Here is a 14474-nt window from a genome sequence, read left to right on the forward strand (position 1 = left end):
CATCTGTTGTGAAGAATAAAAAAATATTTTTTCTCAGTTCTGTACACATCTTTTAATGGAAACCAATAATAATTCCCTGAAGAGTGCTGCTCTTGTTTTAAAGCAGTCACACAAAATAGATGCATGAAAGTAAAGTGATTTTTAAATGGACTAATGTGGCTTTAAAAGGCACTTATTTTTTAAAAAGCCGTAAGTGAGGTTTGAATTTTAAGGTTGAGAAAAATGGGAGCACAAAATGAACGTTAAACTTTACAGTTCAATAGAGTATATACGATTGAATGATATATTATTATGATTTGGTCTGATTACCAAAGCTTGTCTTCCACACAAACAAACAACTACTGAGTCTTCAAGGTTTTCATCATATTGATGCATGTAGCTAAGATGAAGGGGTTAATAGCACTGACCTGCTCCTTTCAGGTGTGTCTTTCCTGTGCTGCCCATTAGGCTGTAGGAAGGAGGGGGTCGGGGACTCTCCTTCAGATCATGCCCAAATCTCATCTCCGGCCCTACTTCCCCGAATTTCAGGCCTTATGGCTCTATTTATCTCTGAGGCACCTCAAACTCCTTAAGTCTCAGCAGAGTGTTTAACCGTCTGCTCTCCAACAAACCGAAACCGAAACAAACCGAAACAAGACACCGATGCAACCCCGACCTTGACCTACCCAGCGTCCCTGTGTCGGACATGGCACCTGCTGTAGGATCCCGAGTTCTGGGAGTCGCCTTCGACAGATCGCTCGGCCTCATCTTTCATCCAATATATAGTTCAAGCCTTAGTGGTTTGACTTCCTAATTCTCTCTCTAATCCACCTTTTCCTAATCCAAGCTCGCCATCTCCACCGCGGCCGGACCACAGCAGTGGCCTCTACTCTCCTTTGCCCTCTTCTGCTCTGGCCACTTCCAATCCATGCTCTGCTCCATCATACGTATTTTAGTGGGAACTCTTCTCCATATTATGTTCTCCTGACCTTCCCAAATAAATCTGATACGGTGAACTCCCAATGTAAAACCCTTCAGTGGCTTCTTATTGTTCTTACCATGGGCCTAAGCTTTGCATGACGTCACTGGCCATTCAGCTGCTGAAATGCCCTTTGGCCTTTGAAGCTTAGGATCTTTGCAAAGTTGCCTCTGCTGTCGGGAATGCTTGCCCATTGCCCCCTCCACCCCTTCTCCTGGCCTCACTAATGCCCGCTGCCCCTTCAGATCTCAGTTTGTCTTTGCAGAAATCCTTTCTGTTCCCTTGATTGCACCAATGTTGCCCTATTAAATGTTGTCTTAATTCTTTCTTGTCCTTTAACCATAAGTGACTCTTAATCTCACAAAACAAACTGAGGGTTGCTGGGGGGAGGGGGTTTGGGAGAAGGGGGTGGGTATGTGCTTTGGTGAGTGCTGTCAAGTGTGTAAACCTGGCGATTCACAGACCTGTACCCCTGGGGATAAAAATATATGTTTATAAAAAATAAAAAATTAAAAAAAAATTCTTTCTTGTCCTTTATAGCAAAAGTTTCAAGGCTTAGTAGATATTCTATCCTAAATAACAGGTAAATTTTTTCTAATAAATTATACTGAATTACTATAACAAGGAAAATATACCTTTATTTGTTTATCTAATACAATCAACTGTTTGTAAATTGATTTTTTTTCTTTTTCTTTTTTTTGGAGAGAGAGGGCTCATATGAGTGGGAGGGACAGAGGGAAAGAGAGAATCCCAAGCAGACTCCATGCTCAGCATGGAGCCTGAGGTGGGGCTCGATCTCATGACCCTGAGATCCTAACCTGAGCTGAAATCAACAGTCAGACACTTAACCAACTGAGCCAAGTTGATTTTTGAGCTTTTTTTTTTTGGCTTGGCCAAGAAAGATTACCATTGGTCAGTTTTTACCTTAACTATTAATGGCTTTAAAATAGTTTCCTGGGTATGGCAGTAGAGGAATAGCACAACTGTTTAGCAATGTCATTGTTGGGGAGAAAGGTTTATGTTTCCAGGGCTTTGCTTTCTTTTTTATAGCCAAGCCTCTCTCCGGACAAATTCTAGTATATGAAAAATTGTCTTGTCCCCTGTGTTCAGTATCTTTCTTGTTTTTCTGGTATCCCAGATATTCTGCCTTATTTTCCACCCCTGACCCTGTATTCTAATTCCCATGACAAGGTCTGTTGAACCTTCACACCCTGACCTTACATTTCTCTTTGTTGCCTTTCCCTGCTATCAGTTCCTTCAGAGAACAACAATGCTCATGGACTGTGATTTTGTTCTGTGACCTGTAGACCGTATTTCCACTATGGTCTTGTCATTTATTTTGAAATATATGTCATCCTTTTGGACTTTATTCTGCATTCAATGGTTTCATTTAATCATGTTTTACAAGGAGATTATTAGTATGGGTTCTTGACCAGTTGTATCTTAGAGTTTAAAATGTTTTTTTTTTATGTTCTTAAGGTGAATGTATATAGAAGGTAAAGTACATAGATATCTGTAAAAAGAAAAGAGGAAAAGATGCTCTGGGGACATAGTTCTGTCCAAATCTGGGGCTGGGTCTGTCTTGGGCAATGAATTCGCCCGCTAAGATCCCAAGTCCCATCTACGAGATCCCTTTCCCCAAGAACATTTTCATGGACTATAGAAGTTACAGAGAAGATTAAGAGGGGAACCTCATCTGCCAACTGAAAATGTTTCCTGAGTTTGAATTATGTTTGAAAACAAAGAGTACTAGAGATAACATAAAAGAGTAATTCATATTTATGTAATCTAATTATCATTTGCTACCAAAATATTTGCTTGTTACTGTGAATTCCACACTATTTTTATATCCTTTCACTTGAATTCTTTGACAAATTAAGAACAACAGGAATTTAAATGACTATCTTTTGTTGGTGAAAGAGAAACCTACTGTTTCCTAATGGTATTTACTTTATGGAGGAAAAGGAACTTTGCTTATACTGCATTTCCTACACGTTTGGTTTGGCTCTATGAAACTGACTTACAATGAGTCTGGGTATCCCTCCTTATTAAGTGTAGGATAATGGAGAATAACATTAAAGTTTTCCAGTTTCCTTTTGTTTCATAAATCAGTAACTAAAATTATTGTGAAGGGGGCGCCTGGGTGGCTCAGTGGGTTAAAGCCTCTGCCTTCAGCGAGGGTCATGATTCCAGGGTCCTAGGATGGAACCCGCATCAGGCTCTCTGCTCAGCGGGGAGCCTGCTTCCTCCTCTCTCTCTGCCTGCCTCTCTGCCTCCTTGTGATTTCTGTCTGCTAAATAAATTAAAAAAAAAAATTCTTGTGAATCTTCTTAGATTCTCCTTCGAGAATCTTCTCATAGCACGATTTGCTTCTGGTTCATGGAAGTTCCATACAGCAAGCTCACTTTTGAGGAAGACTTAAACTATGGTCAATCTTGGTTGCCCAGGTTGTGTGATAGGATGGATTAAAACCCCATTCCCAACAAGGAGTATGTCAGTACTGTTTTTCTGTAGATTGCATAATTTCTTGTAAAAATCTTCAGCTTGTATGCATTCATGTCAGAACTTTGATTCCAGATGGCTATTTCCAATATGCCATCTATATATATGCCTTAAAATACTACTCTGATCTCTTCTTCCTTCTCCCAGCCAATGAATTATTTATAATTCTTTTCATAAAGAGATAATCAGCTAAAGAGCTTTCTCAAAGGTGGCAAAACTAAAAAGCAAATTAGTTTTATGATTTCAAAAAATTAGCTGACTATTCATTTATTATAATGTTTTCAGACTACTTTTAAACTCTCAAAGGAAGAATAATAGTCTAGTATAGTGCTATAAGGTTTCCTTTATGGACAGAGTAAGCCATTTAATCTCGACAGACTCAACTGTTTTTGATTTTCTGCCATGGAATCCATCAAAGAAATAGTAGTTGTGATTAATAGCATTTTGTCCACTAACCAAAAGCATTTACAGTGTATACCTGGAATATATTCCAAAACGGAGGATAACATTACAGCTTTAAAAATTTCAACAACCCCCAAAAATCAATATCAGTTGGAAGAAAAAGCTTTTATGAAGATACTTCTAAGACACATGGAAAATAAATTTTTAGATTTTTTGTTAGTTTTAAGAAAAAGTAGAAGAAAAACCTTCAGGAGAAGGTTTTTTTCCCCCGCATTTTAAGATGAACACCATTCTAGGTATTTACTTATCAATGTCTATGTTCAAAATATGTAGAAGATTCTCTGAAATTGAATAGAGCATTGTAAATTTTTTATTAGCTAAAAAGAACCTACCACCGCCACTTATTTTCTGCCATCAAGCTAAAAATTCTAAAATGGTGAGGGCAGCAGGGCAGGTAGAGTGCTACACACCTAGAAAAACAGTGGTATCCAAATACTGACTCTATGCTTTCATAACGAAGTCACAGAGTTCCTCTCGGCACAGAGAGACCCATGAGACAAAAGCAAAACTGAGAAGAGAGGTGACGGGCTAACGTGCTCCTCAAGCAGACTTGCAAACAGATTAGCTCCGAGGAGAATTCTTGCAAAAATTATCAACCTAGAAAAATGGGCCAGATGGATACATGTAGGAAAGGCAAAGCAAAATGAAAATGTCATTGTATAGAGCATATGTTTGCTCATTGATTCATTTGATTATGCATTTATTTATTCAGTCCACAAATACGTACTAAATTCCAATAACCAGAAAGGCACTGGGCTTAAGCAATAAGAAATGATCTCCAGCCTCCTAGAGGAGAAGAGAATTTATATTTGTTGAAGGCAAACTGTGGCCAGGGGCTGTGCGTAACTTAGTCAACTCTATCAAAGTTTTTTTTTTTACATTCCTCCTTTCATGTCTGGGGAAGCTGAACCTCACAGAGTTAGAGAGGTTGTTCGAGGTCATGCAAATAGTGGCAGAGTTGAGACCTCTAGACTCGCTTTGTCTCCATAGCCCACTACCCCACAGTGTCCGTCATCTGGCAGGAAAGCCAGGAAACACGCATAGTGGCCCATAACACAGGCCAGAGACGGGGACGACCCCAACGAGGGAGGTGGAGGGGACCTACTGGAGGAGCACGCAGGAGGAAGCTGTTCATCCTGCCGGCCTCCGGCTTGCCTCTCTTGGCCCAGAGAAGCTGGCACTGGAGCTGGGCCTTGGAGACAAATGCGGAGGAGCGTTTTAGGTACAGACACACAAGCGCATTGCAGGTTGAGGAAACAGCTACGGTCTCACACGGCTGGAAACTCTGTTTCTCATACTTGCTTTATTTGTACTACAGTTCTGAATTTTAGATTATTTGGCAGCAGACCCAGACAGTGCCGCGGCCAGCAATCATTGTAATACAATGAGTCTCATGGGCTTTGGAGTTAGAATAGACGCTTTGAATCTCGGCTCTGCCACTTGCCACTTGTGGGAACTGGAAAATCACATAGGCCTGGTTTGATTAAATGGGGAGAATTAGCAGGAGGCTATTTTAAGGAGAAAGTGAATTGATATATATGTAAAGTGCTTAGGTGAGTTTACAGCACAAGGTTTACACTCACTAAATGGGCTGTTGTGAATTCTACATCACAGTGATACGAGAGTATCTCTAGCAGCCTTCAGTTACTGCGGATTCTCTTGCATTTTGTACCACAGTGTGTCTGAACAGCACTCTGCTATGTAGTACTGACTGAGCTCTCCTCGGTACTCACAAGGCACACCTTCGGTGATATTCTCTCTCTTTCCTGCCGGCTTGCTGCTTTTTGGGCTTCCTCTACCCTCAACAGACAGAATCTTCTCTACCCCATTGCAGGACCCACTTGACTTAATGCACAGTTTGGCAGATATCACAGAATAACGTGTACACGGAAGTTCAGCAAAGACTATTTCACCCACTCGTCACTTTGACAGCACACAGAGGGAGGATCTGGTGTGCCCTCGCCTCGTGGTTGAGAACCAGTGGTACAGAGTGGGCTACACTGGGGTTGGGGGAAGGGTGGCAGGAGAAGTTAGCCAGGTTATGGTCAGAATGGAAAGGAACCTAAATGCCATGCTGGGGGATTTGGTCTTGATCCTGTAGAACTAGAGAGCCAGGAGAAAAATGAAAGTAGATGGACAGACAGAATGGTCCCCACACCCCACCCTGCCATTCCTATGTTAAAGCCCTAACTCCATGTGTAACTGAGATAGGGCCTATTCTGAGATAGGGCCTTTAGCGGGGTAATTAGGGTTAAATGAGGTCACAAAGGTGGGGCTCTAATATGATAGGACTAGAGTCCTTGTAAGAGGAGAAAGGGACACCAGAGTTTTCTCCCTGTGCCACGTGAAGACCCAGCGAGAAGCCGGCCATCAACACGCTGGGAAGAGAGGATCAGAAACCAGCTATGATGGCATCGTGATCGCGGACTCTCAGTTCTCAGAACCAGGAGAAGATAAAATTCTGTTGTTCATGCTAACCAGGCTGTGGTATTTCACGATTGTGGCCCGAGCACCCTAATGCAGGAGGAGACAGGCACGACTGGATTTGGGTGTTAGGAAGCTAACTTGTGCGCTGTGGGCACTGCTGTGCATAATCTTTGAAACTCAATATATTCTTTGAAACTCAGCTCCTTTGGGAAGATTTCTTGATTCCTTAAGTTTCATTGTGATGTTCTTCAATGTGTTTCCATAGTAGTGTGACCATATACATCTGTCATAATAAAGTATCATAATTCTGGACTTCAACTGACTCTCTCTCCCACTGGACTATAAACTCTTTGAGATCAAGGGCCGCGTGTTATCTTTGCATTCCCAGCATCTAGTAAGGTACTTGGCACTTGGTACTTCTCAATCAATTCTATCTATAGAATTGAGTAATTAATAAAAGAACCCAGGGCAAGGAAGCCAGTTCTAATAGCCCATTAGCAGAATAGCCACTTGTAACTCACATCATCGTAATTGTTTGACAAAACATGATAAGAATTGATAACAGTGTATCTTTAGTTTTTTATTTCTAATTTCTTCCAAAAATGGAATGATTTTTACATCACTAAAAATTCGTTTCCATCCTACCCATTAAGTCCCAGTACAAACACATAGTTCCCAATATCCTCAAGAATGAAGCAAATGCTATTTAAAATTACTTCATTTGTTTGGAGGAATCACCACTAGTCTGTAAAGTGAATTAATGTGATCTGCAAACACAAATGCATTGTTCCGTAATCTATGTAGAATTCCTGACAAGTCTGAGTTTGCCAGAATATCCCATGATTAAAGACATTAGGCCCAACTGAATCTTCTATCTTTGCTTTTATAGTATAAGAACAGTTATAGGGATGGAACTTAGCCATTAACCAAACAAAGTGTTCCTATAAATCACTGAATGAACTGCAGAGTTAAGTCTGTGTCTATGCCATGAAAAACAAACAAGGGCTGTTGCCAAAAAGAGATGTGTTCAGTTGATTTGATGATACTAATTTGTTGAATTTCAGCCTTTAGTCAAAATAAATGGTCCTAGGTGACAGGCTCATTCCTCCGATCTTTTAATTTTGACCTAATAAGATGGTCAGCCCTTTTGATTTTTCCAGTTATTACAATGTTCTTAGAACACTGTATATGGTTTGGGGCTTTACTGGATGGAAGGTGTGTGAATTCATTTCCCCCCATTTTCCTCTGATTCTCTTATTCCTGAATATCCTTGGGGTGAGAATAACCAAAATGTAATACAATTTTTTAACCCTCAATTAAAATTCAAATAAAAGTTCTCTAACTGCTCAAGCTAATGTACCAGAAGTAGAAATATTTTACATATATGTGTTTAAAAAGAATAACTGAGATTATTTAGAAAATAATGATGAATTTCTAATGAAAATCAGATTACCTTCTGAAATATTGGCTTACCTTTTGGAGATACTTTTTCTTCTCCTCAGATTCCTCAATCTTTCTGGTTTCAGCAGTGACATTTATAGTCTCTAAAAGAAATAAAATGGAATTCAATCTGAAATAATGTTGTTATGGTGTTATAATAATGTTGATATAAACTTGGATAAATGTTAAAAGGTAACAGAGTAGGAAGAGAAATACAAATATGTAGTGTCCTGAAATTTTACAAACCAGATTCTTAAATAATTGGAGACTGAAGTAATTAGCAGTAGCCAACGGGAGCCTCTAATCTCCTTAGGAGAGGAGTAAGCCTGAGTCCAGAGACAAGAAGAGGTCTCTGGAGAGAACATATTTGCAGTAAAAGAGTTTCCAATTTCTACAGTTCTATTCACCATGTTAGGGGAATTTCGACATTCACCTCCGGATAAGTAGGATGGTCTCTGAGATGGGGTTTTGGTATGCAATTCAGAAAGTTATACCAACGTGTAAAGATGACTCCTTATACTTATTACCTATTTTCTGAAGGATCTAGGAATCAAGATGTTGAAATGCATGAGACTTGGTACTTACTGTTTTTCTCACGGCTAAAAGGCTGGAAGTAAATTTTCTTTAAAAAAAAAATACAAAAGGGAAGTGAAGAAATTATTGGAAAGACTATAGGATTAAAGATATTTAAGCTTTCTAAAGAAGAGGGAGTTATCTGAGCCTCCTATACCTATAAAAATTGCATAATAACAGTTTCCGTATCTTTGGGTTACTGAGGTTTTACAGGTTTGGGAACTTGGTTCCTAATATTGCTTTCAACTTTCTCTGAGGCTTTCATGCTTGAACTTGATTATGTAAACAACCACCCTTAACATCCTTTCAGTCAACACAACATTTCCCCTAGATGCTTCTCTGTTTAGCCAAATGGATGCCATAACCTAAGGGTTACTTTCAGATGTGATTTTAGATGTAACAAGCATACCACTGATGCTTTCCCGGTGGAAGAACTGCTGAAAATTTTTTTAAAAACTGCTTGTATAGGTTTTTTAAGTATTTGGAATGAAAGATTCCTATTTTAGAAGCAGGTTTAGCTGTTACTTGTGGGAGCGGCTCTGGGATCTTCCAGAGGTTGGTTATTGCTGACGGAGGCAGGAACCAGCGGCGGGAGGCAGCTACTCACCCCGCGGACGGCGCCTAGAGGGCCGGGCCACCGGCAGGCGCTGACTGCTACCTCGGGGCAGCACCAGCTGCGATTCGTTAGGGGGGTACAGGGACGCTGCGGTCCAGAACTGCTTGGCCAAGGTGGAGTCCTGTTCTGAAGATCCGGTGAACACCAGTAGTCCCTGGGGGCAAATTTCACGGGACTCCCGGTGGCTGGGAAGCCTTCCGCAGGCCCCCGTTTCCATGGCAACTCTGGACGCTTCTCTTGAGTTCCCTCGCCCTTCTCCCAGCCCCGCCCTGCAAAGAACCCTCTCGCGGGCATCCACCGCCGCCAGAAGCCCTTCGGTTCCTGGAGAGATGCTAGGGTCCAGCGCGTGCCTGCGGGCTAGCTGAAGCCCCCTTCTGCGGTCTCACAGGCTTCGGGACCCGTCCAAGCCTCGGCCACGAGATAGGAACAGTCAAAACCTCAGGTTTGGGGTGGTTCTTGTCCTGTTGGGAGTTAGTAGGGGGCACTTGAGTTCACAGCACCGCGGTCAGCCTTCACCCTCTCTCTTTCTCCCCCAACCCAGCTTCCTTACCCCCAAGTTTATCTAAATCTTTTTTTTTTTTTAAGATTTTATTTTTTTGACAGGCAGAGATTACAAGTAGGCAGAGAGGCAGGCAGAGAGAGAGAGGAGGAAGCAGGCTCTCCGCTGAGCAGAGAAACCCACGTGGGGCTCTATCCCAGGACCCTGGGATCATGACCTGAGCCAAAGACAGAGGCTTTAACCCACTGAGCCACCCAGGCGCCCCATAAATAAAGCCTTTCAACCCTTAGTCCTACCACCCCAACCCACCTCTCCTTCCACACCAGACTGCCACAGCTCAGCACGCCCTATGTGGACACTGGTTGGAGAATTCCACAGGGCAGCTAACATCCTAGCCTATAGGAGCCAGGGTACTGAACTGGCCGAGAAGAAACTGTGGATAAACTTTTTATCCTGTCCCATCCTTTAAGAGCAGTCTCATGGAAGATGCTGGACTTAGACTGTAAGTGCATTTACTAACCTGTCCCACTAAAAGCTGCTTGCTCTGCAACCGTCCTAAATGGGCACTTAAAAGGACTGTATCTGATGTGTGGACTCAGTCCCTTCCTGAAAAATAAATTATGAGAAGTGTTCATGTATTCTTATAAAAATATTAATAAGTGTGAGTGAATAACTTTCCTGCTCCCAGGAAAGTTAATCTCGTTAATCTAGGAACACTCTAACCATTCCAGCCATAGCAAAGTTGTAATTACTGTGGCAGGAATGGAGATGGACATCAGAAAGCCAACTCAGCAATGGTTAGTAACCACAATTTATGACCTAATGGCACTTTATTCTTTCAAAATATTAATACGGTCTCATAGTTCAAACGTGGACAATCACAAGTCTATACAATGACATAGATCAGTGAAGGAAAAAAAAATCCTATTTCCCAATATATCTAAATTATTTTTGGTTAAGAGCCTGAAAGAAATTGGTAAATTATAAAGACATATAAATTATACATTGTGTATTTAGCTGCTAAAATACTGATTTTTTCATGTTAATGGGCAATTCCTAATATTGGAGCATTTCCAAACCCCACACTGCCCCAACACAATGATGTGCACAAACAGCCCATTTGGATGATTCCCAAATCTTTTTACCTGGCCGTGTGGTTAGTGATTGGTACTATTAGCAATCAGCTAACTACACTGCCTAGTAACTAGACTCACGCACTGCAGTCCCAAGTTGGCGCCCCATACGTTGTGATAGACAAACCTTACTGGTTCATGGTTCAATGGTAGCTCCTTTTAGTTGGTGGGTTAGCGAATACCTTACTAAATAACGAAAAAGGCACAATGAATCACACCGTACAGCATTAAACGTTACCTAGGGGACTCCTCCTGGAAGTCTGAACGGTCATTACAGCTCACGATTAAAGCCATTAAACTTGACACTTGTCTCCCTCCTTGCAGGCGGGTTGCCCCGTCCTGCCCTCGCTCCCCGCGCAGCGGACCGTTTAACTGCATCTAGCGGCAGCCGTCGGGCCGCGGAGCCCGAGCGTCCTCGCAGGTTGACAACGTGCCCTGCGCGCACACGGCGGCCGCCAACGCCGCCGCGCCACAGCTCGAAGCGCGGCCTCCTCCCGACGCCCGCTGGGGTGGGCCGTTCGTTGCCGAGGGTGGCGTCCTCCTGCCCGCGGGGCGGCGGGTGACGCTGTGCCTTGTTTTGATGGCAGTGGAGTTAGTGATTGTAAGCAGCCGACTACAATCAGCTAATGACACTGCCTACAAACCGAGCACCGGGCGCCCGCGGGCTGCAGCTCCCGGACGGTCGGCGGCGCCTAGCCGTGGCCCCCGGCGGGGGGACCGCGGGCTCCGGGCCTCGTCTCCCCCCCGGGCGATGCCCGACGGTGCCCGGGCGCGAGGACGTGGCCGCGGGGCCCCCGGGGACGTCCCGGGCCCAGCCAGCATCCTCGCCCGGCCCGCGGGCTGAGCTGGCCCCTGCCGGACCCCCGCGCACACTTGGCGTGGCAAGGCCAGCCGGCGGCGCTCGGAGGGGACCTGCACCCCAGGGCCGCGTCCCCCCAAATCCAGGTGTTCCCGGGTTCATCCCAGCCGCCGCCGTCCCCGCGCCGGTCCCCCGTGCCTTCCAGGGCCCGCCCCCGCAGGTTCCCTTCTCGGGTCGGGCTCCCACCTTCTCACTCCCTCTTCCTTTCCGCCCCAGAAAACTTCTCTTCAGTTCCCAGCCCAAACCCTAAAGCCGGCTTTCTCCACCCCGTGCGCCCCGCAGCTCCGAGTGGCCGAGTGACCGTGGCCGTGGCTGGCCAACCGCCCTTGGAACCCCGTGGCGGCGGGGGCGGGGCGCGCGCGAGGTGGGGTGGAGTGGAGGAGGGGCGGGGTGGGGGAGGGGAGAAAGCCACGAGCAGGGGCCGAGGGCGGGTCTCTGCGGGGAGGGCCCTGGAGACCCACACACAGATTCCTGAGAAGTTTCTCTTCCCTCTAGGGCAGGAAGGACAAAGCGCTCCTTACCCCCTACCCCTCCCCAAGCAGCCCCACAGGGCCGCCCAGTTTTCATGCCCATCTTGGTCAGGGGAAACAGCCTGGTCTGATACCAAATTGTAGGCTCTGATTTTCCAAACGGAGATAGGCCTGGGTGGCCTCTGGCATGTGGGACGACTGTCTTGGAGAGTCCCATGTGCACTCTCACCTTCCCCTTGGGTTTCCCTTAGACTCTTGGAGGGCCTTGTGGTGAGTGGAGGGTTGGCGCTTCTCATCAAATAGTGAGTGGACCAGCTCCTGAGTTAGATCAAAGCTTGGTGCTCACACACTTATTTAAATACCTGCTAGATGTTCAGCACCCAAGGTCATTCATTCTACCCTCCATATGTATAATCTAGGTGGTCACACAATGTGAACACACATTACTTACCACTCAAGACAGTATATAATAAACTGTTAAACTGGGGAGAAATAGAAGTGGGGGTGGGGCCTCAGCGAGGACTGTTAATTGTCAGGGAAGGTCCACCGAGGACCAGGAGCTCCAGTAGGTCCTCCAAGCAAGACTAAATTCAGGGTGAGGGTTGGGGAGACCAGAGAAACAGTGTCTTGTGACCAGTTACATTTTCTTTTCACAATTCCACATCTGATGATGTAGATATATTTAGGCGTATTTGGACTCGACTGGACAAGAGGACAGTTCCAAAGAATTTCTGGGAGCCCTCTACTAATACTTCTTTCCTTGAGTTACTCCTTCCCCTCTTCTCCTTCAGAGAATGTGTCGGGGGAGGATAAAGAATATTCTAATTCCACGCTTTGTGGAACTCAGTTGGAAGTAACCCTCCACTCTTGTCTTCTTGCATATGGTATAGAGCACTCACTATTGACCCCAAGAACTTTGTTCTAAATTATTTTCCCCAGAGGAAAATTTCCCAGTTAGAGACTGATTCCCTAAACCCAGGAAATGGTTTCATAGATGCCACTGGTAGCATGAATTAGGGGCCGGTAATCTAGATCATTCAAAACAAATTCCAAACTCACATTATCAAACCACCAGAACTTCTCAAGGAGGAGTTCGAGTTACAGCATCATCTTTCACGATGAAAGACAGCACTTTTTTTTTTTTTTTTTTGCCACTTGCATGTGTTCTGAGAACACCAAAATGAAGAGTAAGACATTGAAGTATAAAATGTACAGTACAGAAAACATTAATTCTCAAGATGAACTTACAAAGTTAAATTATAAAAGCTGGGTCATTTCTAACTATTTTTTTGTATTCATCTTATCTTTGGGAGAAGCGCAGTGTTGGAGAAACACACCACAGAAGTCCCTCACACCTCTTTAACACGTACAGGATACCAAGCCATACCAGGCAATATGCTGGAATCAGAGCTAAGTAACCAGAGAGCTCTCTAGAGGTAACTGTTGAACCAATTTGCATCTTATAGCTACACAGACATACATACATAAATGCAGGAGTGAAATAGCTTCCATTCCATTAGCCATAGGCAGACTTACAAGTTTTGGTCAGGACATAATTACAAAAACAATCCTGTTTTTTTCAAATTGTTAAGTCACTTTACCCAATATTATATTAAATATCTCTTCTGATAGACGTTTTATGATTATTAGTTGCATCTTAGCATTTCTTACCCGGGCTGGATTGCTGCCTTCCAAGGTCGTGGTTGCAGTAGATGCCTTGAAATTTATATTTTTAAAGATTTTCTTCCAAGATAATTTAAAAAATAAAGACAATGTGTGTAAAAGTCATCAAGATGCATGCCTCCAGAAATTGATTTTTTAAAAATGCAGTCTATTTTGTAGGTCATGCAACTAAAAAAAGTAAAATAACGAGAAAAAAATTTGTGTGTGGCCTTGTCCTGTGTGTGTGTGTGTGTTTGTGTTTTAAAAGAATGCTTGTTCTTAGGGTTTTAGGGTTGCTGTTGATTTGGCCTGTAGTTACTACAGAAACTCCAAGGATCTCATTCCCTTTATGGTTCATGTCTAGGCATGCCTGGAGACCAGGGAGACCCATGATTTAATCTAACTAAGAATGCTTGTGGTGTTTTAAATGACCAAACAGAAGATTGCATTTGTTTTAGACAAAACCAGGAAGGTACCTTTCAGAGAGACTGTTTACTGTTTTATTGAATTTCTGGGCTTTTGGTGATGCAGGTGTTGGGAAAGGAGCGCCAAGGAGAGGAGATGAGGTTGATGATTAGGAACAAAACCAGAAGCGTAGAGAACACACATACCTTCAGCTTTAGCTTTGGAGAATTTGTATTGGTTAAAGTTATCACTCCTTGAAAAAACACTAGAGTGATGGGGATTGGGAATTACGAAAGATGGAGACAAACTTACTCTTAACACACATGGACACACCATCTGAACATTTTCTATCCTCTGTAGCTTTTGGAGGATGTTGTTCTAGAGGAAGAAGTGAAGAATCAGACTGATTAGAAATTACTGGACTTTAGCATCTTCTTTTTAAATATATATTTTAAAGGATTTTATTTA

General features: G+C 43.5%; 1 protein-coding gene across 5 annotated transcripts in view; it reads right to left on the minus strand.

Moving 5' to 3' along the window:
* HOATZ (HOATZ cilia and flagella associated protein) overlaps nt 1–13852 on the minus strand; it is a 29112-nt gene extending 15260 nt beyond the window's left edge. For 4 of the 5 annotated variants that reach the window (XM_059392822.1, XM_059392830.1, XM_059392835.1 and 1 more), the window contains exons 1-4: nt 11656–11799; nt 9998–10083; nt 8970–9439; nt 7823–7893 (exon numbers count right to left, since the gene is read on the minus strand). In XM_059392822.1, the coding sequence (XP_059248805.1) occupies nt 7823–7893; nt 8970–9195 (297 nt within the window). In that variant the 5' untranslated portion in view covers nt 9196–9439; nt 9998–10083; nt 11656–11799. Of the gene's footprint in view, nt 1–7822; nt 7894–8969; nt 9440–9997; nt 10084–11655; nt 11800–13610 lie in introns of those variants that run through there. The other variant, XM_059392825.1, reaches the window with a different exon arrangement.
* Nucleotides 13853–14474: the final 622 nt, after the last annotated feature.

This window comes from Mustela nigripes, chromosome 1 (genome assembly GCF_022355385.1).
Source record: "Mustela nigripes isolate SB6536 chromosome 1, MUSNIG.SB6536, whole genome shotgun sequence".
In the NCBI taxonomy this organism is placed as follows: domain Eukaryota; kingdom Metazoa; phylum Chordata; class Mammalia; order Carnivora; family Mustelidae; genus Mustela; species Mustela nigripes.